General features: G+C 42.0%; 1 protein-coding gene across 1 annotated transcript; it reads right to left on the reverse strand.

The window, feature by feature from the left end:
- Positions 1–16,415: 16,415 nt before the first annotated feature.
- On the reverse strand, positions 16,416–24,693 carry SEC61B (SEC61 translocon subunit beta). Its single transcript, XM_050762278.1, has 4 exons — positions 24,571–24,693; positions 24,301–24,398; positions 18,919–19,020; positions 16,416–16,692 (listed from the first exon to the last, which is right to left on the reverse strand). The coding sequence occupies exons 1-4, from the start codon at positions 24,571–24,573 to the stop codon at positions 16,605–16,607; spliced, it is 291 nt and encodes a 96-aa protein (XP_050618235.1). The 5' UTR covers positions 24,574–24,693; the 3' UTR covers positions 16,416–16,604.
- Between the last annotated feature and the right edge of the window lie 178 nt (positions 24,694–24,871).

The raw sequence follows: 24,871 nt of genomic DNA on the forward strand, positions 1-24,871 counted from the left end.
GGTATCATCTGAGGCTCAGTTTAAAATTATCTTCCATAAAACTGTCATCATAAGAAATTTAAGACAAACAGATTTGTTTATCCTTGGGCTGAACTGCAGGCACATGTAATCAACGTGGGCATTGTCCTCTTAATCCCTTCATTTAAAGGCCAAGAAGAGTCATATCTTTAGGAGAAAATTAAGTTCCCCTCTGACTTCCACTATGGCTCAAGTCTTCCTTTTCTAAAATACTATAAATTTGAGGCTAAGGCAGTGAAAGCACACAATGAGCTCAGCACTTGTTTTTGTACCCCAAAGTAAGAATATGCTCAAAAAATCATGGGAACATGCCAAAAAGTCACAGGAGCCAGCATAAAGGGGTTTCCAGTGATCATCAAAACCCATGGAATAAATCAGGCTACATGAGACTCTAGTCACATAAATTAATAAACGAAAACATAAATAAGTGGAGGAGAGAGAAAGTCCTCCTTTGTAATAGAATGATGACTACTGAATGTCAAAAGAATGAAAAAAACAAATACCACAGAACTGGAATATGAAGGAAAAGAGCTGTCAAAGCATGGAAGGCAGAGAGTAATGGGACCCAGCGTGCATGCTGATTGAAAAACAAATATATATCCCTGCTCACAGAAAAAGAGCCTACTTTCCCAACTCCGCCTCTTCTTCCCACCTCCTGAAAAGCCCATTTTCTTATTGACTGTTCTGAGATTCAAAAGGCTCTTCTCTCTTAATGATGTCTTCACTTGCCCCCAAATACCTAAAGAGTAGTACCAGTGTACCCCAATGTAAACAAAAAATCGATGGCTGGACCTCCCCTTTAGGGAGAGGAAGCAACATGGAAACGTGGGCTTCATATTTACCTAGACCGAAAAATGGAAACAGGCTTCGTGACTTTCCTGATGTGTGACCTTGAAAAGCCCATATTCTTTATGCTCCAATTATCTCGTACAACTGGGATTAAAATTATTTCTCTAGTTCACTGAATGGCGGTCCAATTATTCACCATGTGAGAAGGTGCCTATAAACCACAATGCCAGCAGACACTGAAGGTGTTATAGAATTCACAGAGATTCTTAAGAAAGGGCTGGGGAGAGACAGCGTGGTCCACCCACCCGACAGGCCAAGGTCAAAATCATTTTTCTTGACATTTGAATAATACACTGAACCCTTTTGAAAAATAAAAGTCAGACAACAAGTACTGACTTAAATTACTTTTATTATAATGTTTCTTCTATGTGAAGAAACAGAGCTAGGTTTTGACTTCTTATGCTGTGAGAGCATCTTTTAAAGAAGAATGTGAATAATGGCATCTAAGAACCTCTGGATTGAGGGCCTGAGACAAACAGTGGAAGTGGAAGAGCAGCCTCTTGAAAGGGAATGTTCAACCTCTTCCTCTTTTTCCTCTTTCCCACAGACAATTTAACTAGCTGTGTTCAGATCAACATGATGTAAAAAAAAGTTTCCATCCTGGCTTACATGTTGAATCCTCGTCTCTACTAAAAATATAAAAAAATTAGCCGGGCGTGGTGGCGGGCGCCTGTAGTTCCAGCTACTGGGGAGGCTGAGGCACGGGAATGGCGTGAACCCAGGAGGTGGAGCTTGCAATGAGCGGAGATCGCGCCGCTGCACTCCAGCCTGGGTGACAGAGCTAGACTCCGTCTCAAAGAAAAAAAAAAAATTCTGATTTTTGAAAAAAAATCAACTGTGTGCTTGCTTCTTCAAAAAGAATACTATACCAGGGCAGAAGATATTCCGATAAATATTTATGATTGGCATCTGTGAATATTTATAGTATTAACTTTTTGTGGACACACAGTAGGGTGGGGCGGGGATGCTGGCATCCAGGGGAAGGGTAGATGTTTTGGTTGTTTCTATCCTGTAAGGACTGTCTGATGGTTACAAGTGTTAACGAAAAGCCACTGTATTGATCACATCTAAAAGCTCTCTCTCCAGAGTGGGCTATGCCACACTGCAGTATATTTATACAAGGGAATACTCTATAGCTATTAAAATGAACAAAACATAGCTACATGATACAAAAAGGGTGAATCTCACAAACAGAGCAAAAAATGCAAGTCACGAAGAAGACATACAGTGTGATTTCATTCATATAAAATCCACAGTTAAGTCCATTCTGTCATACTGGGATGCATACATAAGTCGTAAAACCAAAAAGAAAAGCAAGAAAATGATTCTCACAAACGGGAGGCTGGTGATGACCTGGGGAGGGGACACTGGGAGGTTAGGGGTGCTTGCAAAGCTCCCTTTTCTGGCCTGAGTGGTGGTTACCCAGGGGTTTCCTTAGTTATAATGTAATTTGTGTAATTACAATGCATTAAGATGTATTTTTTAAAAACTTTTCGTGTAGATCACATTACTCAAAACAACGAGGTAAACTGAAGCAAATATGACAACATTAACTAATCTCAATACCTGAATTAATATCTGAAGTAATTCAATTAATGAATTAATTGAATATTGAATATCTCAAACTCTGCGGGGTCTATATCATTAATTATTATACTGCTATATGAAAAAAATCAGGCCAAAAAAAATTACATACATTATATATGGAATTTGATATTCCATTTGTATAAAATTCCAGAAAATGCAAACTAACCTAGAGTGGCAGAAAGCAGATCACTGGGTGCCCAAGGGCAGGGGCTTTCAAAGGAGCCCAGGGAAACTGTTGGGGATGATAGATATGTTGATTATAATGATGGTTTTACAGTGTATACTTTCATTAAAATGTATCAAGTTATACTCTTTAAATATGTGCAGTTTATTGTATGTCAGCTATACATCAATAAAGCACTTTAAAAAAAACTCCCCTGTGCCTTTTCATATGTTTCTGAGTCTTCAGTATGCACATACTGCTTTGGAAATGAGGAAGATACTTTGAAATGGTCAGAGAAACCTAAGTACCTTGAAGCTGTCTACCAGAGTTGTATGTATGCTTGTGGTCAGTCATGGGTTTCAATTATGTCAATATATTTCTGCTCTGCTTTTGATTGAAAAAAGACCTCCACACTCTTCCCTTCTCTCTTTCTCCTGTCTCCCTTCTTTCTTTTCCCCTCTTCTCTGTCCCTCTTTCTCTCCCTCCCTTCCTTCTTCTCTGTCTCCCTTCCCCTTCTCTCTCCCTTCTCCTTCTCTCTCCTTCTTCCCTCCTCCTCATTCTATTTCGTTTCTCTCTCTCCCTCTCTCTCCTCCCACCCGTTCTTATCAGTCTATTTCCTTTCTCTGTCTTTCTCTCTTTCTCTTTTTCTGTCTCTCTTCTTTCCCCTCCTATCTCCCTCTCCCTCTCTCCTTTTCTCTTTCGTTCTCACTCTTGCTCTTTATCAGAAAACACTTTTCTTCAACTGAGCAGGCAGCTTTGGGAGACATGACAACACTCATAATAATGACAAACGATCATTTCTGTCATTTAATAGCATTTTATAGTTCACAACATGATTTCTCATATCTGTCTTCTGATTCTCACAACAATCCTTGGGCATAGTAACAAGAAAATAAAAAGCAACTGTAACCGCTTCTGCCTTCTAAGGAGGGTGGTAAATTTCACAACAGTGGGAAAGTAAATTTCTTTACTGCCCCTTCCACTTGCAGAGACTGTTAGTGAAGACAGCAAACGAAGGACAGAGACATTTCTTCTGCTCCAGTTCCCCACCCTTCAGCAATGGCAGGGCCTCTTAGTTTTAATTAAAAAATGCATCATTGGCTATGGAAAGATACATCCAGAGCTGAATTGGGGGTTGTGGCAAACACTGCTGTTGGCCTATCCAAAATTTATTCTTCAGGGCCCTGATTTCTGGTGAGCAGAAATGTGTCCCCACTGAAACATTAGATTTCTTATCCTCCCTTATAGATAAGAGCAGTCATGTGACTACCTTCAGCCTAATGGAATGAAGAAACTATTGTGTAGTATTGGAAATGCTCCCTAAAAAAGTGACTGACTCTGTTGGCAGGTCTCTTGTTGACCTTCCTTCTTCCTCTACCCAAAATATGGACGTAATAACTGGTGCTGCAGCAGCCACTCTGCAGGCACGAGGTAGCCTTGATTGAGGACAGTGAGCTTGTGCTAAGTACACCAAAACAGAAACACAAGAGGAGATAAGGACATTAATGAGATGGTAGCATTACCACATCAGCCCTAGAATGCTTCTGTGGTTTGGATGTGTCCCCTCACCTCAAATTCAGGTGTGGCCAATGTAATATATTTAGTGTGGCTTTTTAGAGGTGGTCAGGTTATGAGGGCTTCTTCTTTGTTAGTGGAATTAAGGTCCTTTTTAAAAAGCCTTCACACAGCAGGATTTGGCTAGCTTGCTCTTCACCTCTTCTGCCATGTAAGCATGCAGCGTCCTGCCCTTATAGTGGATGCAGTCTTACCAGACAATGAAACCGAAATCCTAGTGCCTTGATATTGGACTTCAACACCTCCAGAACTATGAGGAATACATTTCCATTGTTTATACATTACCAGTCTGTGGTATTCTATCACAGCAGCCCAAAATGGACAAGTCAAATGCCTACTTCAAGACTTCTTTTACCTGAGAGAAAAATCTTAGACCTCATTTAAGGCATATTTTATGGGTCTCTGTTGGGGAAAAATATAGTTTCTAAATGATAGAGAATTGATGAGTTTAGTGATTCTGTGTTTTAAAGTGAAGGATGGGGAATTTCTGGGATGAACCCTGCAGGGTTCTCTTTTAGAGAATCCTGTTCCCTAAAAAGAAGCAAGAAGCAACATGGTGATGCCAACTTCTCTTTCCTCAAGTCTTCTATAATGGCAGCTACATGTGTGTAGATGCCTTGTGTGCTTATGAGGGGAAATCAAGGAAAAGGGGTTGTACTTCCTCAGCAATGTGGTATGAGACTAGAACAGCACATGTGAGAAAGCAAATTGATCCATTCATGAAATTAATTCAAAATAAACAGGACCTCAGAGGCAGAGAGGACAAGGAAACATTAACATCTATACCCTCCCTGTTTCCTACCCGGAAAGTCTAGAGAAGCTTGTCTCACTACACTAGGGTGGCTTTTGAACCAATACCATTTGCATCCCACAAGACAGGTGCTGAAGTCAGCAACAGGATAAGAGAAAGTCGGCTCATTTTATAATGAGGGCCAGAGAGGTGAAGGGACAGCTGGATTGAAAGTCAGCTCTTCCAATGTCAAAGTTTGTCTGTTTTTTATAATGCCTTAGTTACACCTGGACTCAAGAGGAGGAGAACAACCACCTAAGAGAGGAAAGAGAACAGCCACCTAAGCAACCAGATGGGCCATGTGGGTCCTAGTGGCCAGTGACAACAGGTACCACTGCCAATTCCCTTGTCACAAGCATGTTTACGTGTACACGTTGCCTCCCTCTCATGCAGGTGTGTATATGAAAGCCAGGTACGTATAGGTATTTTCAGGGCTTCTTATTATGGTAGCAAGAGCATGAAGTGTAAAAATCTAGGCTTGAATCCCAGTTCTGCCTTTACTACCTGCATGACCCTGGGCAAATTCCTTCCCCTCTCTGGGCCTCAATTTTGTCACTACTGTCAGGAAGGAATTGACCAAATTAAGTTGTAAGGTCCAATCCTGCTCTAACCTTCCAGAAGCTTATATAAAATATATCATTAAAGTAAGATAAAATCTATTAAGCACTGAGGCCTGGTGTAGTGGCTCACGCCTATAATCCCAGTTAGTCAGGAGCCTAAGACACGAGAATTGCTTGAACCACAGAGGCGGAGGTTGCAGTGAACCGAGATCGTGCCACTGTGCTCCAGCCTGGGCAACAGAGCGAGACTCTGTCTCCAAAAAAAAAAAAAAAAAAATCTATTGAACACTGAGAATAAACTCAGCTTTTTATAAATAGATGTGGCATAACAATGAGAAGCCATTATTTCACAAATTGCAGTTCTTAGGGGAACGGTACAGATCTATAACTAGACGAGCCATGAATGCACAGTTGCTTATTCCTATACTATCCTTAAGTTGCTCCATTACTATTTTGATAAATATTACAGCACATTTCTAGATCTTCACACCTAGGTACCTCAGTACCTGCTTTAAACCTTGAAAATAATTTCCTTTAAATAAAAATTAAATAGACATAATGAGAATTTAAAATATGTTCTGGTATTGGCCCAATAGCACAAGAGCCTGTGACATGAAGCTATTATAGTAACATCAGCAGGGCCATGGGAGGATTTTGTTAGATATATCAGATACTTTATTAAAACACCCCAGAGCCTTCTCATCATAAATGCAGCCAAGCAGCCCCAGAGTAATGGGGAAGAATCCCCTCGTGAGCTCTAATCTCTTTGTTCTGGTATTTAATAAGTATGAATAAGCAGGGATGGATGGTATCGTTTACAAGTCCTCGTGAACCCAGGAAAAGGGTGATTTCAAAGGTTCCTTTGGGGTCGTTAAGGTCTTGTCTATAAAATGTGCCTGGATTATCTGGGTTCCTCTTCATCCGCAGTACCTCATCTTCAGTTGCACTAGACTCCCAAGAACTGGGTAAAGGGAGACTCTGGAGTCTGGAACCCTCACCTCCAAGTACGTCACTGAGTTAGCTACAATGCCTTCTCCAAATGATTGTTCAATCTTGTTCCCTAGCAGCCTACATTATTGTACCTGAATAGGGAATAGGGAAAGGCTTCCTGTTCCCTGCAACTGGAAAGCAGTTTAAATACATCACGCATGTGCACAGAGCTCTTCCTTGACATTTACAGAGTGGCCCAAAGAAGGCAGGGATTCCCCAAGAGCTGTGAGCTCCGCCATCACAAAAGGTCTCCTAGCAAAATCAAACGCTGAAGAGAGGATTTCATAATCAAATTGGGAGTGGGAAGGGAACGTTGGCCTAAGGGACTTCAGTTTCCTTTTCAGTCCTAAAAGTTGAAGATTCTATGACTGATGTAGGACCAAATGCTACTCAATGTTGATAATATTTGTTATTTAAGGCCTATGTGCCAGGAAACTGTGCTGAATACTTTATTTCAATTACTTCATTTAACCCTCACATGAAACAAAAGTCAGCCCTGCTACCCTTTTATATGGTTCTATATCTGATTATCCACAGACTAGGGAACTGAGGTTCAGAGGCAGCTGAGCCATGAGATCACATGGCTCATTAAGTGCCAGGCGAGTCTGAGGCCCCCCACTCCGCCAGAGCCTGTCTGAGGCTCCCCCAGAGGCTGTGCTTTCTACTTCTCAGGGGTGCTTCACCCACACAGGGGCAGGGTTACACAACTGGATCGTAAAGGGAGCTTGCCAGAGCTCCAGCCTGAAATCGTTCCTCCACCTCTGGCCACTGTTTGTCAAGGATCTGTACAAGAAAACAGAAGATCCAGGGGTGATAGAGGTGGGAAAATCAAGAGTTTGTGGGCTGCGGCGAGAAGACTCAAAGGTCAAAGCCTTTTAGCTACTGTACTGTGAACGTGAGAAAGATGCTCAGGTGTAAGTTTATCCCCAAGAGGGACATTCCAGGGAAGGGAAATTCTAACCAAAAGTATTCCTTTTTCCTTTGAGTCACAGGCTTAGTTCCTCTGGGGGACCTTGGCCAGGCAGGATGCTTGAGGCTAGAGCCAGCCCTTGTTCCCCCTCTTCACTGTGCAAATCCCTCCTGGCAGAAAGCCACCCTCTCTCAAGCCTGGGCTTCTGTTTTTAGAGCACCCCCTACAACCCATTCATGGCCTGAGCCCATGTGAGGAGCCTGAGGTCTTCTGACTATTCGCAGATGCTGAGATTGGAGTCAGTGGAAGGTGGAAGACAAATTTAAGAGACCTGGCTTCCTCTCTCTCTCTCAAAAGGCAGCCCCCAGCAGTGTTTGTTCTCAGAGCAGCCCTGGGAAGAAGGATGGTCACTTTCCTTTCTCCCAAAGATAATTGAAGAGAAGTAAGAAAGTAACTGTGCTTGAAAGCAAAATGACAACAATTAATCTCTAAGCACAGGGCCTAGCCATTAAATTCTTTGGAGAAACAACTTTAGGAGTTTAACGACAATCAGGAGCATAAAATTGAATTAAGAGAAATAGTAATTAAATCAGGAAAGAAGTTTTTGCAAAGGGGATGGTAAAGGAAATTAAAACCAGTAATGCTGAAAAATGTGGTGGGCAGAGCTGGGGGAGGGGAGGGCTTGGTGGAGAAGAGCAAAGAGCCAAGCACATAGCAAACTGGGTTGGGAGATGCAGAATGTATGGCACTCAAAAAAGGAATTTGGAAATTGTTCTTGAAAGACTAGGTGTCTGGCACTTCCAATTTGTGTCTAAATACGCCCAAATCCTAATGGGGACAAGCTTTCTTTTATGAAAATAGAAGCATCCACTTGGATAAAGTATTTTTTTTAAAAGCTATAGACTTAAGCAGGGTGACCAACAGTCCTGATTTGTCCAGGACTATCTCAGTTTTAGTACTCAAAGTCCCATGTCCCAGGAAACCCCTCAGTATGGAGAAAACCCCTCAATCCAGGGCAAACCAGAATGGTCACCCTAACTGGGAGGCAGACAGCCCTGGCTCCCCTCTCTGCCATTCAGTCCGTAGCTACAGAACTTTGTGTGAGTCACTCCACCTCTGTGGGCAACAGTTTTCTCATCTGTAAAAGAAGTTGTCATGAGTTCCTCAAAAGAGTACAAAAGTTGCTATATGTCAAGATATCTAGAACAACGTGAACATTGGAAAAGCTTTCAGTAAGAGTTTGATAAGTTTGAAGTTAAGAATATTGATAAGAAAACAAAATATTAGCAAACACAATCCAGTAGCACATTAAAAATAATATATCATGACTGTTTTGGAGGTCCCCAAGACCACCACATATTCAATAATTTTCTAGAATGACTCAGGTTTCAATATATAATCGTCCTCACAGTGAAGCATCATTACAGGGAAATGACGTGTATTAGTTTGTTTTCATGCTGCTGATAAAGGCATACCTGAGACTGGGAAGAAAAAGAGGTTTAATGAACTTACAGTTCTGCAGGGCTGGGGAGGCCTCACAATTATGGCAGAAGGCAAGGAGGAGCAAGTCACATCTTACATGGATGGCAGCAGGCAAAGAGAGCTTGTTCAGGGAAACTCCTGTTTTTAAAACCATCAGATTTCATGAGACTCATTCACTATCATGAGAACAGCACAGGAAATACTTGCCCCCATAATTCAATCACCTCCCACGGGGTTCCTCCCATGACACACAGGAATTGTGAGAGTTACAATTCAAGATAAAACTTGGATGGGGACACAGCCAAACCATATCAGGACACAACAGACTCACCAGAGGAAAAAGACATGGGTGGAATAGAGAAATCCATGCACAGTCTTCCTATATTCTCTCCCTTCTGTAAGGGACACTGCAAGAAAATTCCTTTCTCCAGCAACAATCAATGCAATAATGTTTCTGCCCACGAAGCCTGTTAGAGACATAGCACCCAAGGTTTTTGTTGGTGGCTGGCCACATGGGCCTCTTCTGCCTAGCAACTACCAAAATTCCAGACTCTCAGAGGAATTCTCTTCCTCAGAAGGAAAGCTGGTGTACAGGATAAACCACATTGTCAATCAGCCTTATCAGTTAGGGAATGATTCAAATGCCAAGTTTTCAGACATCAGCCAGGGGCCAACTTTGCAAACAGACAATTCTAGAAATAGCAGGGTGTGGCTGGTTATGATAACTCTTTTCAGCACAATGACCAAGTGGAGTTCATTCTAGTAATGAAGGAATACACATAAGTGATCACTAGAATCTGGCTCCCTAAGCTGCTATGCTGGCTCCCTAAGCCAGCAAATCCCAGCTGGTTGTGCTTTCACTGGTCCAAGCTCTATAGATGGTGATGTGAATGCCATCAGCTCTGCTAAGCAAAGTGGTCACTACCAGATTCCCTGCTAAAAATTTACCATCAGCCAAGGTCTTCTTGGCTTCTCAAATCAGAACACTGGATTTTTCTCAGTTCACCTAGAGATGAACAACTCGAGATGAATAGATCCAGACCAATCTAAATAGAAACAATGCTTGCCTCATGCATAAAGAGGCCAACTTTTTGTTTACAATGGAGGATATATGCTTCTAGTGAGCCAAAATGCTTGTGTTTCAAATGTGGGGTACCAACTTTCTCAAGAGTAAGATATCTGGAAAGCATAATCAGTCATCAGAAAATTGCTTTAAACCAGGCATGGTGGTTCACACCTGTAATCCCAGCACTTTGGAAGGCCAAAGAAGGGGGGTCACTTAAGGCCAGGAATTTGAGCTCCTACCTCTACAAAAAAACAAACAAGTTAGCCAGGCATGCTGTTCACGCCTGTAGTCTCACTTACTCAGCAGGCTGAGGCAGGAGGATTGCTTGCGCTCAGGAAGGATGTTTTCTGATATAGCTTGGATATCTATATAGTGTCCCCACCCAAATCTCATATTGAAATGCAATCCCCAGTGTTGGAGGTGGAACCTGGTGAGAGGTGATTGGATCATGGGGGTGGTTGCTCGCACTGCTATAAAGAAATACTTGAGACTGGCTACTTTGTAAAAAAAAAAAGTCTAATTCACTCACAGTTCCAGAGGCTGTACAGGAAGCATGGCAGGAGAGGTCTCAGGAAACTTAAAATCATGGTAAAGGCAAAGGGGAAGCAGGTACTTCTTACATGGCCCGAGCAGAAGGGAGAGAGAGTGGGGGAGGTGCTACACACTTTTAAACAACCAGATCTCACGATAATCTACTATCACAAGAACACCAAAGGGGAAATCTGCCCCCAAGATTTAATCACCTCCCACCAGGCCCCACTTCCAACCCTGGGGGTTACAATTTGACATGAGATTTGAGCAGGGACGCAGACCCAAACCATATCACAGTCTCAGGTATTTATTTACAGTAGTGGGAGAACAGCCTAATACATCCACTATAAAAAGAGGCACTGCTATGCAAAAAAGAACAGAATGAAAGGCTCTGTGGTCTCTCAGGGCCTTCCAGCTCTACAGCTATGACTGTGCATCCCAGCAGGTTACTAGTACACACACGAAAAGGTATACTTCCCCAGACAGTGCAGAGAACGCAAAACAAATAGTACCATGGTTACAACTTCAAAGAAGAGAAGGGGTGACAAATTTAACACACCTGTTTGGGTGATGGGCCTAGAATAAAGTACAAGCCCAGTGACCCTAGCCCCACATTGTGATTTCTGCTTTGGGCTCCTGCTTAGGGAGTGCAGACACCCAGTTGAGTGTTCTCAAAATCTGCTATGTAGCAGCTGCAGATTCCTTCCAGGTGCCCCTGATGCATGCTAAAGTTTGGGAACCACTCATCTAACCAGCAAGTTGCTCTATATTCTACAATCCAGACCAATTTAGATAGATCCCTAAAATAATGAGTTTGTTTTCTTACTGGCAACTGCATTATTGAGTAGAATAGGAAAGACAATAGCGGCATGCAACTACATGAGTCATTATCTACGATGTGTGTGACCAGAGTCAACGGGAAAAAAAATGAGTATGCATGTTTGCAGGACTAATTTAATCTTTATATATGTAATTCAAATTCTTCCCCTCATGTCTTCATTTGCTTTCTGAGGCATAAACTTCCAGACATTTCCTTAAAATGGAGCAATCCAGCCTTTGTATGACTACACCTTTGATTCCGATTTAGTGAATTTGCATGTTTTATCTTATTTTAATGCCTTCAGCATGGGAAAGAGACCCAGTTGCCAGAGTGACCAGGAATAGCATTTCAACAGTTTAGCCCTTACTCAAACCTTAACCCTACTTGCTCAGTTTAACTGTGTTCCCGGCTCACCTAACATTTGTGGTCACAAAAATGCAAAACACTGCAGTTCTGCTAGCTGCTTCTCCCTATTTTGTCTCTATAAAGTCTCATGAACTTGACTTTCTCCTAAAGTTGCTAACAGTTCATTTTATTTTTACTAGCTAGCCTTGCTGTCTTCACTCCTTACGCTTTGATTAACACTGCCCACTATTCAAAGCCTACCACTTCCTACTTTTTCTGGAAGTTTACCTACTTCCAGAGTCTACCCTCTAGAGAGGTCAACAGGCTTATACACAGGTTCAAAATTGGGTTCATAGTGCAGTACTGGGAAGAAGCCCTGGTCTGGAAACAGGAAAGACTGGTTCTGGCCTCTGTTCTGCTACAAACCTGCTGTACAATCTCAGGCAAGTCCCTTCTCCTCTCTGGGCCTGTCTACTCTGTCGTGCAATGGAGAGAACCCAGTGAACTCGCAGCCCTTCCAGCTAGGGCATCTCAGGATTCTTTGCTTTTCCTCTGTTGGACAAGCGATCATACAGTATGGATTTCCTGGGGACAGTGCCAGTTTTGCAATCCCTGGCACCACAGCCCATGCACCATGAGCATACTAGTTCTTAAACTGTGGTCCTATTTGATTTCACCAATGGCAACGGGGTTTGAGAGGCCTTCCTATTGGTTTTTCCATAATCACATAGCCATTTCTAATTTGTAGCCCCAGATAGGAATAGGATCCTAGTAAACAAATGCCCAGTCCATTTAAGCTAACGACCTTGCCAGGTCATTTCCAAAACTCCAATAAAAGGGCATGGCACACAGTGCTCACTAAATGTCTGCTGAATGCCTAAACACTATGCTTTCTCTATAACTGCAAGAGCTCCATAGAATGAACAAAGCTCAGAAAGACGGAAATACAAAAACCAATTCCTTCTGCAGAATCTAAAACCTCAAACTAAAGCTACTTAAGGCTTGAAGAACATCAAATAGTGGAGCACATTCTTGGGACTGTTATTTTTAAAGGCACTACCTTTCAAGCTCTATTGTGACACCCTTCCCTTACCCCAAATACTTAAGAATTCCATCTATGTGACTCTAGTAGGTCAATCAAAGATCCGCAGTGAAATCCCAGCTCCTCCACTTATCAGCTGAGTGGCTTAAGCTTCAGTTTCCTCCTGTGTAAAATGGGGCAAAGAGCAAACTCCTCATTAGATTGCTTATTACATAAAAAACCGTCTAAAATTGTTGCAAATAAGCACTTGTTAACTGTTAGTCAAGGAGTTAAGGATGATCTACCCTAAAACACGCCGATTTGATATATTATTTAAGGAACTGTAAGCATTTAAATAACTGTAGTTGCAGAAAGGGTTATCTGACCTGTACTTTCCTACATGTAGCAAACCATAAAAGATTCTTTGAGGATGCCTTTCCCATACCAAGGTGAGAAAATATCAGGCCCTGAGCATTGCTGCCGCAATTAACCTGTACAAATAAGCTTATTGAGGAAACCCTTATCTTCCACTATCTCTACAACCCTCCACCCCATATATCTCCTGGTGACTTCCCTAGAATTTACTGCCCCCATCCCAGATTCCTTTGTCCTGTCATTGCTTCACAAATTTATTGTTCTTTGTCTAAAACCTGTAAGAGCTTTCTCCTTTGGCTATTTCCTAGGGTCTTTACTCTCCTGTGAGGGTCCCCATGTACAATGTAAAAATTAATACAATGTACATGCTTTCCTCCTGTTAATTTGTCTTGTACCAATTTGATTCCAGACCCAGCTGAAGATCCCACTGAAGAACTAAGATGGTAGAGATGATCTTTAGCTTCCCCTATGTTAGCTAGTTAACACAGCATTCTTACAGCTTTCTCTTGTCAAATCTCTTATCTGGTGGGAATTATCACACCTATACTCATTTATGTATAAGAAAAATGAGATCCAGAGAAGTGAGTTGCCCAAGATCACACAACTGCTTATGTTTTGGGGCCAGCAGTTGAACCCACATCAAAAATACTTATAATTGCAGAAGATGGCATAAAGTAGGTAACGCTAAGTTTAGAAGGTGCACCCAAAGAATAAAACAAACTTGATCGGGCCCTCCTCCTCCAGCACTCAAAGAAAGGAACAATGGCTCTGGAGCTACCAAGGGGCAGCTTTATGGGAATCGGGAGCATGGCTCTCTGCACATAGGAGCTCCACATGCTTGACAGTATTTTCTGTTATGAATCCAGCTTTGTAGGCATTTTCATCTATTTTAACTTGATGCCAACATTTGCATGATTTCAGAACATCCTTTTCAATTCTTCCTATGGGGACACTGGCACCTGGAAAAAAAGACTGATGAGGACAGGTGTGAAAACAGAAGCTATAACATATTTAGCTTCTCCCAGGCACAGATGCTATCTTTATCCAGTGTCTCACTGGAACATGTCTAGGGTAATAGGGCCCAGAGACCCTACTCTTTCTAATCCCTACTAGTTTCAGGGACTCATTGGGCCTTTTCTCTAACATATTTTTCCCGCAATGGCTTAACAGGCTCAACTCAAACTGCAGTTATAATGTAACTCGTTTTTCCAGTTTTCTTTAATTACTCAGAGCTTCTACTCAGCAAGTGCTGGCTTATGCATCCATCAGAAATGGTTAGAATTATAGTCCATGCTCAAGGGAGACTGAGGATTTGTTGGGCCAAGGTAAAGATTTAATTAGTTAGGCTTTCAGACTATAAATAGCTCATGATCCCCATCCCCTAGGGCTTAGGAAACAACAATCTAGGAATACCTGTTAAAGAGAATATCTTAAAGAGAAAGGAACACAAAATGTAGCACAGTCACATAATATTATCGTTCGGTCTTTAAAAAGGAAATTCTAACATATACTACAGCATGGATCAATCTTGAGGACATTATGCTAAGTGAAATAAGCCAGTCACAAAAAGACAAATACTACATGATCCCACTTACATGAGGTCCATATGGGCAGGGGCGGGGAGAAGGAGTTATTGTTTAATTTGTGGAGTTTCAGTTTGGTGACGGTTGCACAACATGAATGTACTTAATATCACTGAATTATATACTTAAAACCGGTTCAGATGGTAAATTCTGTGATGTGTATTTTACAATTAAACAAACAAAAAAAAGAACAGCTTGGACACTACGATTCTCAGCTACGTATGAGCGTTGTATCATCAGAGCCCAAAGCAGCTACATAATAGATGTTGTACATCTTTATGCCCAACCCCCCGTTTTCCTTCTGCTGAATGAAGCATCTCCCTGTTCTGCCACTGAAACTAGCATTTATAAATCACTAGCTCAGAAAATTCAGTGACTTTCAGCTAGTAGTCCACTGGAGACCATGGGTAGGCAGATGGGTGCAGCAAAGAGAATGCACCCCTCACAACCAAACAGCTCCCCCATGTGGCTGCAGCATCTCCCCCAGAGAAAAAGGCCCCTCTGGACAGAGGGACAGATTTCTTTTTCAAATTAAAGGCATAATTTTTAGCTATAATTGGTACCATCAAATTCGAATTCAGGGAAAAAATCCATTATGGATACCATCATCTTTAATTTCTTCCGAATGAAATTGAGACATTTTTCCCTGCATTTCAAAAATGAAGACACCTGTTTCATGTAATAAGCAACTCACAGGATCCAAGAAAACCAGTTTCTCATCAATTTTTTCCCAATAAAATGCCATTTGTTAGAATTTACAAGAGCTCACTTACCAATATATTTCCCTAGGAAATCTTTTTTAAAGATACATATTCTCATCATTTAAATTTGACACTTTGAATCTAAAAGTACTTTACAGCTAGGATTTTAAAGAACACTTAAGAAACTTCCTAACTGTTCAGACTTTTTCTCAAAAATAGGCTTAGTGTATGAAAAAGATGTTTCTAAAATTATCTGTTTTTTCTTAACTATTAATAATACACCTCTTTATCATTTTGTGACTCTGTTGGACAACTAGGACACTTCCCAGGGAATGCCCTCTCTTGTCAGAAATTCTGGCTTGGAGTTGTGGCTGCAGTACGCTACCTTTGAGCAATTCTTAGTATTTCCTAGGGCCTACCAGAAACTGAATCTTTATACCCAGTATGGCAACATAAGCTAAGTGAAACTTAAGTTTTATTTCTGGTTAGAATTATATCGACTCAGTGCAGAAATGCTAGTATCTCACTCTCATTAGATAAGTCTTACCACATTTTGAGAAATCCAATTTATCAAATGAATTCTCTCAAAAAGGGTTTAACAATAAGAGGTAGATGAATGGAAATCCCTGGTCTACACTCATAAAATTAAGAACTGAGAAAGAAGAGGCAAAATATAATCTATGGCCTTAAAGACAAAAGAAGAGACTGCGACAACATTTCATCCAATATCTCTGGTTTCCTGTTTGATTGTTCTCTTGAGTACTAGCTGCCTTTGGACACAGAACTGTCTGATGGAGTCAGAGACACACTCCTTGATAACCACAGAATACCCAAAAGGACAATCACCAGGGCAGAAATACCTAGAAGAAAACAAGCCAAGGGCAATTACAGAATCTTGGACTTGAATAACCACATGGTCATGTGAGGAACTGTCAATCCAACAAAAAACTCAATATTCACAAGACATATTTTCTACATATTTACTTACAAATCTAAAGGCAGAAAGACTAAGGGCCCTAGCAGTGAGGCATCAATGATCAGACTCGGTATAAGTGAATTAAAAAGTTTATTAGCCATAGAAAAAAACTGATTCCTCAAAATCAATTATTGATAAATCCCCTGTAAAACAGCAAGCTTACAGAAAATTTCTCTCATGAACAGATAGTCACTATACTTTTGGTCCAAGAAATGTTGGGTTTTTTCCTCCTTCTTCAGATGACAGATGGATGTAACTGAATCTACGAACGAGTGTACTTGCCCCAAATGTGCAACATAAATACAGAAGCGATGAACAGAAGACTCATAACCAATACTGGAACAGGGCCACTAGAAATAAGAAGAGAAAGCATGCTTACTTTTAGTAATAATATATTATTAGGTCTGCAATACTAAAGATTACCTAGGGGAAAAGTAGAGGTAAGGTGGGCAGCACTCAAGGTTCATCCAGAAACATTATTTATATCATTTAAAAAATTCCTAAAATTATTATTGTGGATATTTTGAGCATGTGATGATGGCATTGCAATTGTGTTTAGAAAGGACGAGCCCTTATCTTTTAGTAAAACATATCAAAATATATACAAATGAAATGATCTGATGTCTTGGAGACATTCATCTAATTTCAAGTATTTGTTGTATTCTCAAATAAAAAGAAAAGTCTTTCAGTGCAAATGAACCAATTACCAAACTTTTCTTTTTCAAATTAAGATTTATTTAAAGACAACCTTCTGAATAAGACCTAGTATTTGCTAGCACACCAAGATGACTATAGTAAAAAATAATTTGTGTATTGTAAAATAACTAACAGTATAATTGGATTGTTTATAACACAAAGGATAAATGCTTAAGGTAATGGATACCCCATGCACCCTGATGTGATTATTACACATTGTATGTCTGTATCAAAATACCTCACATAACCCATAAATATATACACCTGTATGCCCATAAAAATTAAAAGACAACCTTCTTGAGAAGGGTTTAAAATGAGTCCCCTGAAGAGCAAGGGGCTTCAAATGTTCTCTCTGAGGCTGGGTACAGTGTCTCAAGCCTATAATCACAGCACCTTCAGAGGCTGAGGCCAGGAGTTAGAAACCAGCCTGGGCAACACAGCGAGATTCTGCTTGTACAAAAAATTAGCCAGGCATGGTTGTGCACACCTGTAGTCCCAACTACTCAGGACTAATTAACTAATCCAAATTTATCCAATTTTGTCTCCTGGAGTAAAGATCACTTGAGCCCAGGAATTCAAGACTACAATGAGCTATGATCACGCCATTGCACTCCAGCCTGGGTGACAGAGCAAAACCCTATCCCTAAAGGAGAAAAAAAAATCCTCTCTGAAATACTCAAACTACCTCCACCAAAGACCAAAAGGTTGGCAGTCAGGACATCCCCACCTCACATATCCCCAACCCCAAGAATTACTTCCTAGATATATTCTTATGTTATCATATAAGTCTCCAATATAAGAGGAAACGAGAATTCCAGGGAAGGTTTTGTAAACTAAATTTGTGATCCAAGTCAAGATGCTGGTTAAATTAAATAAAACTACTCCAAATTAATTCAATTTTGTCTTTTTTTTTTTTTTTTTTTACCCAGATGGACAATATGCAGAGCATAGGACTTAATCAGAATATCCGGTTCCTCCTCTTGCTGTGTGTCTTTGAGCATGTCACTTTGCCTCTCTGAACCTGAGGTCCTTATCTACAAAATGGTAACATCTCTCACCTCCCTGGATTGCTGGGCAGATCAAATTAGACAACAGACATTGAAAAGTACCAAGTGCTATGTAAATGAGAGTTGCTGTTATTATTTCTAAACCTCATCCACCAAGTTTAGTCAGGAAACAGTTGCAAGCAGTGGTGTTCTAGAACCTAACAGAAATCCGTGGGATCAGATCTATCACATAGTACCAGAAACCCTGAGCAAGGCATGGGGATAGGGGTCCGTGGATACCCATTTCCCATCACCTAACGAGCACTCCAAAGCCTAACAACTTGGAAAGTGGTATTATATGTTCACCCTCCTGAGTCTACTCACCACCCACCAAAGGCAAGGAGGCCAAGGAACTCCTGGTAACACAGCCTAATGGGAAAACCTCCATCAAGTTGTAATAGTATCAGCTTATGCCTTCAGGAGAACTTTGAAAAATCACCCAATTCCTATTCAAATGATTACTCCTATTTCTCAGTATGGGGCAAGAACACTAAATGAAGAGCAATTTCATCTAATTAAGCAGTTTTCCCTCCAGTTCTCTCTGTTCTCATCATTTATTTTGACATAGCTCCATGAAGAACTTCCCTTCCCTTCCCTCATGAAGAGATGTCATTCCTGGCCCTACGCTGCCTAATCGGTTGATAAACAGGCAAACCAAACCCAGCCCGCCTGGCACAAATGAGGCTGTTGTGTACAGTAAATCCTGGCACAAATGAGGCTGTTGTGTACAGTAAATCTCATCAAAGCAAGCACCACTGGTGACAGAGACAGAGCGCTGCCACTGCTGCCCTGCTGCCACTGGACAGAAACACAAGGACTGTTCCTAAGACTTACACTTTGAGCCCAGGTGAATCTTCTGTGTAGAATCGCCACATCCCCCCGGTGCCTGCCGAGGTCGTGCGGCCTGCACTCCTTGTCCCACAGCTGGCATTTTTCCTGAAAGAGAGGAAAATGTTACAAATGGCCTTTTCTGGAAATTCTTAGAATAGCATTATAACATATGCTACCATTATTATACTGTTAAGGAACAAAAAAAAAACAAAAACAAAAAACTTTCTTTGCTAGACTCCACCCAAATTCCTGCTTTTACTCCTTTGATCATGAAAACCACAATGAACTAAGTGCCTATCTGATGCCAATGCATACAATAACCCTGAAAAGCAGTCACGATTTTTCCATTTTATAAATGAGGCAAATTGGTCTCAGAAAAAGTTAAGCAAAGTACCTAAGACCCTGCAGCCAACAGGTGGCTGAGCTGGGACGTGAACCTAGCTCTGACCCTGGAGCCCATCTGCATGCCCAAAACATCCAGCTGCCTCATATGGACAAAGCATTTCACTTTCTCCTCACATGCATTTTTCACGAAGCCACATAACAAATCCCTGTTTTAAAATGCCCTGAATCCATACAAGCTGATCTTAAAATGGCTACTTTAAAAGAGGTATTTTAAAATTAGTATATTTACTGCAAAGAGACAAAAACTTTAAGCTTTAATTACATCCAGGTCCCAAGAGAGAGTATGGGGCACTTTATAAAAAATTACTTTGTTATGTGTTGTCACTAGTTTTTTGTTTTTTTTGTTTTGTTTTGTTTTTTTGAGATGGAGTTTCACTCTGTCGCCCAGGCTGGAGTGCAGTAGTGCAATCTTGGCTCACTGCAACCTCTGCCTCCTGGGTTCAAGCGATTCTTCTGCCTCAGCCTCCTGAGTAGCTGGGATTACAGGCACGCACCACCACGCCCAGCTAATTTTTGTATTTTTAGTATAGACAGCTTTTTCACCATATTGGCCAGGCTGGTCTTGAACTCCTGACCTCATGATCCGCCCGCTACGGCCTCCCAAAGTGCTGGGATTACAGGTGCGAGCCATCGCACCTAGCCGTGTTTTCACTACTTTAATATAGTGACCACAGATCTTGCAGAGAGAGGTAGAATGTAAAAAAATGCAGAGAACACCCAACCAAAACGTGTCTCTCACAAGGGGATCAAGGCTTGTAAGATACACTATGTGACACACGCAGCCCTGGCAAACAGAAGCAGTCTAGCAGCACTTAGGACTCCGCTGACCAGGAATAGGCCCAAGGAATTCTTTCTCTCCTCTTTGGGAGAAGCCCTCAGTCACCGGAGAATCCGACGCAGCAACTACCCTTCCATGCAGTACTTCCCCAACCCCGGCTGTTCATCGCTTCCCATGTTGGAGTGATACAATATGAGGGTAAGCGGCAAGTGGCGAGAAGTCACAAGAAATCTTCTTCAGCTCATGTATCAACAACTCAGAAGTCCTACAAGGGAGGAGAGAGGGGAAGCCTGTCTCATTGCTGCCTGCACCATTCAGCATCAAATCCCGGTATACCCTCCCTCAAAATCTCCTTCCACTATCTACGGGCCGATGATTCTCGATTTTTGAAAAAGGGAAGGGCATATAGGGAAGAGAACAGAAGTGAAAACCCTACCCCTACCATCTCTTCTTGCTTTCCTCCCCATTCTGGTCCTCATGCCCACTATACCCAACCACGGTCTTTACTCCACACTCTGAATGCAGGAAGCACCGTCTACAGCTCAGGGAGCCTGCCCTGCTACATGACAGAGTGGGAGAGTGCAGTCCTGGTTCTAACAGGAAGAGCTGTGATCATGCCCGAACTCTGAAAGCAATCAGTGTCAAACCATGAGTTGGGTCTATTGTACTACAAAGATTGTATTTCAGATACATTAATTATGGACTACGTGGTATCCTGGGAACTTAAAACTTCACTGTGTGACCATTTCTACAGGAAAACTGATTGTAAATGGCAAAACATAACTGTACAGGGATTTACAGAAAAATTCATGCCCTTAGAAAAGGTTTCACACACAGATACATGTCATTTCATCTGTGGGGTATGCAGCTGAAATCTTCCTCCTTGTTCACTGAAAAGGATTTTAACCTAGAAGATAAACTCATTGTGAACATATTATAGTAAGTCATGGACTGAGCCAGGACTTGGACCCATGTACTTCCTACTATTCCCACAATCTCCCACCTCCAGTTCCTGACTTCAAAGTTTCCTGGAATTACAGGAGCCCCAGAGGAATCAGTCTGGCTTCTCTTAAGCTTTCTTATTTCTGCTGGCACATGGAACACAGAAGAGTATTTGAAAACCAGGGCCCCTAGAAATACTAAAGTGTACTCAAAATACCTCCCATTCCCTAGGGGAAGCTAGGTAAAGGTTAATAAAGCATACTTGAATCTCTCAAATTTGTATCTGGGGGCTATTTTACCCTTTCTTTCTGGTCACTGTATAACTGCCTCTCCCTTCTATACCTCAACACAATGGTTTTCATAACTAACCAGTTACACACTTTGTTCTAACATGGTGCTTCTGTCTGCTCCTCAAAGCCAAGCTTATTGACCTCAGAATCTTCATACTTACCCACTCTTTTTGCCTAGGAAGCCTACTCATCCCCAAACCATTGTGTGATTTGCTCTCTTGCTTCTTTCAGGTATCTACTCAGGTATTACCTACTGTCAACATCCTGTCTAAAACAACTACCTACCTTCACCCTATCCCCACCGCTCTCTATCCCCCACCCAGCGTTATCTTCATAGCCTTTATTGCCTGAAATTACATTGTCTTATTTTCCTTGTTTTTGATCTCCCACAGTGGAATACAAGGTTCATGAGTCCAAACCTTGCCTATCTTGTTCACAGACCCATCTTCGGAGATGAAACAGCATTTGGCATGTAGTAGACCTCAATACCTTGACGTCTATACATTGGTGGCTATTCCGCCATCTTAATATCCCTGATTCCCATTAATCCTGCTAGAACAGTATGTGGCGCTTCACAGCTTTACAGTTTATAAAGCATTATTGCTCCTCACAGCAAGTTCGTTTTCATTGTATTTAGGAGAGCAAGAACACCAACTCCGGCCTGAGCTTAAACTTAATAACATTTCTCCTCCAAGGTAGTATCTATTACCTCATCAAGCATGGAGAATGCAACTCTGCAGACAACATAATCCAAAGCACTATTATGAATCATTAACTTCCAATGTTTTCTCAAAGACTTATAAAGCAAGGATATTCTTACACAACCAATACTTACTACATTATACTTATGAAATGATACTTAATCACTACCAAAATTCTGGAAGGAAACACTGTCAGGTCTCTCAATCCATACAACCACGGTCTTTCTAGTTACACTCGCTCTATCACACTGAATCCTAAAAGATGACACACCAACACCCACAACTTGAAAAACTGCATCTGTCTTCAAATGTTTAAGTTCTCCATTTCACTTGTGCATCAGTTATTTCATTTTTACTATTAAATAAATAATTCCATTATCGTATGTACATTTGATAAATATGTGCTTTTTCTTTTATTTCCTTACAAACTCTCGGATGGCCAAACTTCCCTGCCACAGTATTACCAATTCTCATTAAGCAGAACCATTCCCAAGGAACCGCACCCACAGGGCATGTTTTCCATTCCTGCACAATCTCTGAAACGCAGGGTGGGAAGGGGACAGCACTCAAAGCCCATATAAGTTAAACCACAGCCTGATACACTCCTCTTGAACATCCCAGTGACAGGGAACTCACAATCATTCGGGATAATTTTACATTTCTGATAGTTCTATTAGAATTTCTTTGTTCTGATGTGAAATACTTCATGTAAGTTCAAATCATCAGTTTTAGATTTACCTATTGCAGTCAACAAATGTCACATCCCTCTTCACATCCTTAAGAAGTTTCCATGCATGCGGTCAAGATCTTTTCCTTCCTAGATAAAACCCCACTAACTCCTTCAAAAATCCCAAAACAACATGGTTGCTTGATTCCTTCCTGCAGTCATTATTTATTGTGTCATGCCTTATGGTGGGTGCTGGGGACAGAAATGACTTGAACAGGTTCTCTGTTAAAAGTCTAATGAAGGAGATAGACATGGAAACATCACTGGTCTTACAATGATATGAACAAAATGTTATGTGAGCAAAAGGGAAAACTAGTAGCTACTGCTGCTTACAGTCAGAGAAGGCCTCAAGAGGAAATAACCCCTGAGCTTAGTCTTGGAAAATAAAGAGAAATTTGCCTTGAGGTGAGGGAGAAAGTTTGTGAATTCAGAAAACAGTAATGAGTTCATGAGTGCTGGATCATAGGACAGCAAAGAAAGATTAGGCTGAAGGCCGGGCGCGGTGGCTCACGCCTGTAATTCCAGCACTTTGGGAGACCGAGGTGGGAGGATTATGAGGTCAGGAGATCGAGACCATCCTGGCTAACACGGTGAAACCCCATCTCTACTAAAAATACAAAAAATTAGCCGGGCGTGGTGGCATGTGCCTTTAGCCCCAGCTACTCAGGAGGCTGAGGCAGGAGAATCGCTTGAACTCTGGAGGTGGAGGTTGCAGTGAGCCGAGATCATGCCTCTGATCTCCAGCCTGGGCAACAGAGTGAGATTCCGTCTCAAAAAAAAAAAAAAAAAAAAAAAAAAAGGTTAGGGTGAAATGACCACTAAGAGAGCTTTGGTATCCCCCGGCTTTTTTTTTTTTTTTTTTTTTTTTTTTTTAGTTCAGCAACAAGAAAGTAACAAACTACGCAGAAGAGTAACAGCAGGGTGAACGATGGATTGGAAAGGAAACAGGCTGAGGAGAAAGGTTAAGTAGCAAATGCAGGGCAGTAGGAAGGGAGAAGGAAAGAGCTTATGAGAAGGCTTTCAAGTACAGTTTAAAGTCTGGCATATGACTGGATAGAGAGAGAGCATAAGAAAAATCCAAGATGACGCTGACGTTTCTGGCTCCGAGTAAATGAGTGTACAACAGTGCCATATGGAAGTAAGGAGATATAATTGAGAGTGAGAGAGCTGAGCTGAAAAGAGACTAAGTTTTGTGTAGGACGAGTTATCTGTAGGACAGATTGCTTATGGGGCCTCCAGATGGAAATATGACTGCAAACCTCAGGTCCAGAGACACCAGTTTAATGACATCGGTTTTCTCAAAGTTATCTCTGACTCTATTCCAGTTTGTTAACTTTCCTTTTTTAAGAGTGGTGCCCTAAACTGAGCAACGAGAAGAAAATGTCGCCTTCCTCCCAAAAGGCCTTTACTCCCATGGCCACGTCACTAGAAGCTCATTTTGCCCCTGTCAATCTTCATATATTAGGGTCTCCACCCCAGAACCAGCGAGTTCCTGGGTCCTATCTCCGACTCTGCAATCGAACGAACTGCAGGGTTCCTTACCTCTGCCGGACAGTGGATCCCGCCGCCCGGGCGGCCACGGCTTTGCTGGGAGAGCGCCCTGAGGATCCCACGCTAGTACCACTGGGGGTAGGACCAGGCTGTAGCGGGAGACAAGTAGGAAGACGGGTGAGCGCGGCCCCCAAAACCCCGGCCTAGACACCCGCACCCGAGGCTGGGGGAAGCAAGGGAGCTGCAGAGGAAAGGCACGGCGCAAAGCAGGAGGAGTCAGGGCTCCTGGAAGAGGCGGAGATCGTGGAAGGGCCGCCATACCATGCTGGAGATACCGGTGGCAAGCGGCTGACGCGGACGGAAGGAAAGTTGCGGAGACGCCGAAGGACCGGCAGCTGGCGAGACTGGCTCAGGCCCCGCCCCCGGACTTGCAGGCAAGGTCCTCGCTGACTCCAGGGACGTCTGGGTCGTCTCAAGATATGCCTGTAGATAGTCTGCTACAGATAACTTAGTTACCTGCTGTGTGGGAAGTAGATACCTCCAGCCTCCTTCCTTTGGATCACAACGTCCTTCATAGAGTCCAATCCCTACCGAAGGAAAAATATAACCAGGGTCAGACAAG

The sequence above is a fragment of the Macaca thibetana genome, chromosome 15 (genome assembly GCF_024542745.1).
Source record: "Macaca thibetana thibetana isolate TM-01 chromosome 15, ASM2454274v1, whole genome shotgun sequence".
Taxonomy (NCBI): domain Eukaryota; kingdom Metazoa; phylum Chordata; class Mammalia; order Primates; family Cercopithecidae; genus Macaca; species Macaca thibetana.

Coding starts and splice junctions, on each gene's coding strand:
- SEC61B (XM_050762278.1), bottom strand. Junction 19,021..24,300: donor GGATCCACTGTCCGGCAGAG/GTAAGGAACCCT, acceptor CCTCTCTTTCAG/GAAAAATGCCAGCTGTGGGA. Junction 16,693..18,918: donor GATTCACCTGGGCTCAAAGT/GTAAGTCTTAGG, acceptor TCTTATTTCTAG/TGGCCCTGTTCCAGTATTGG.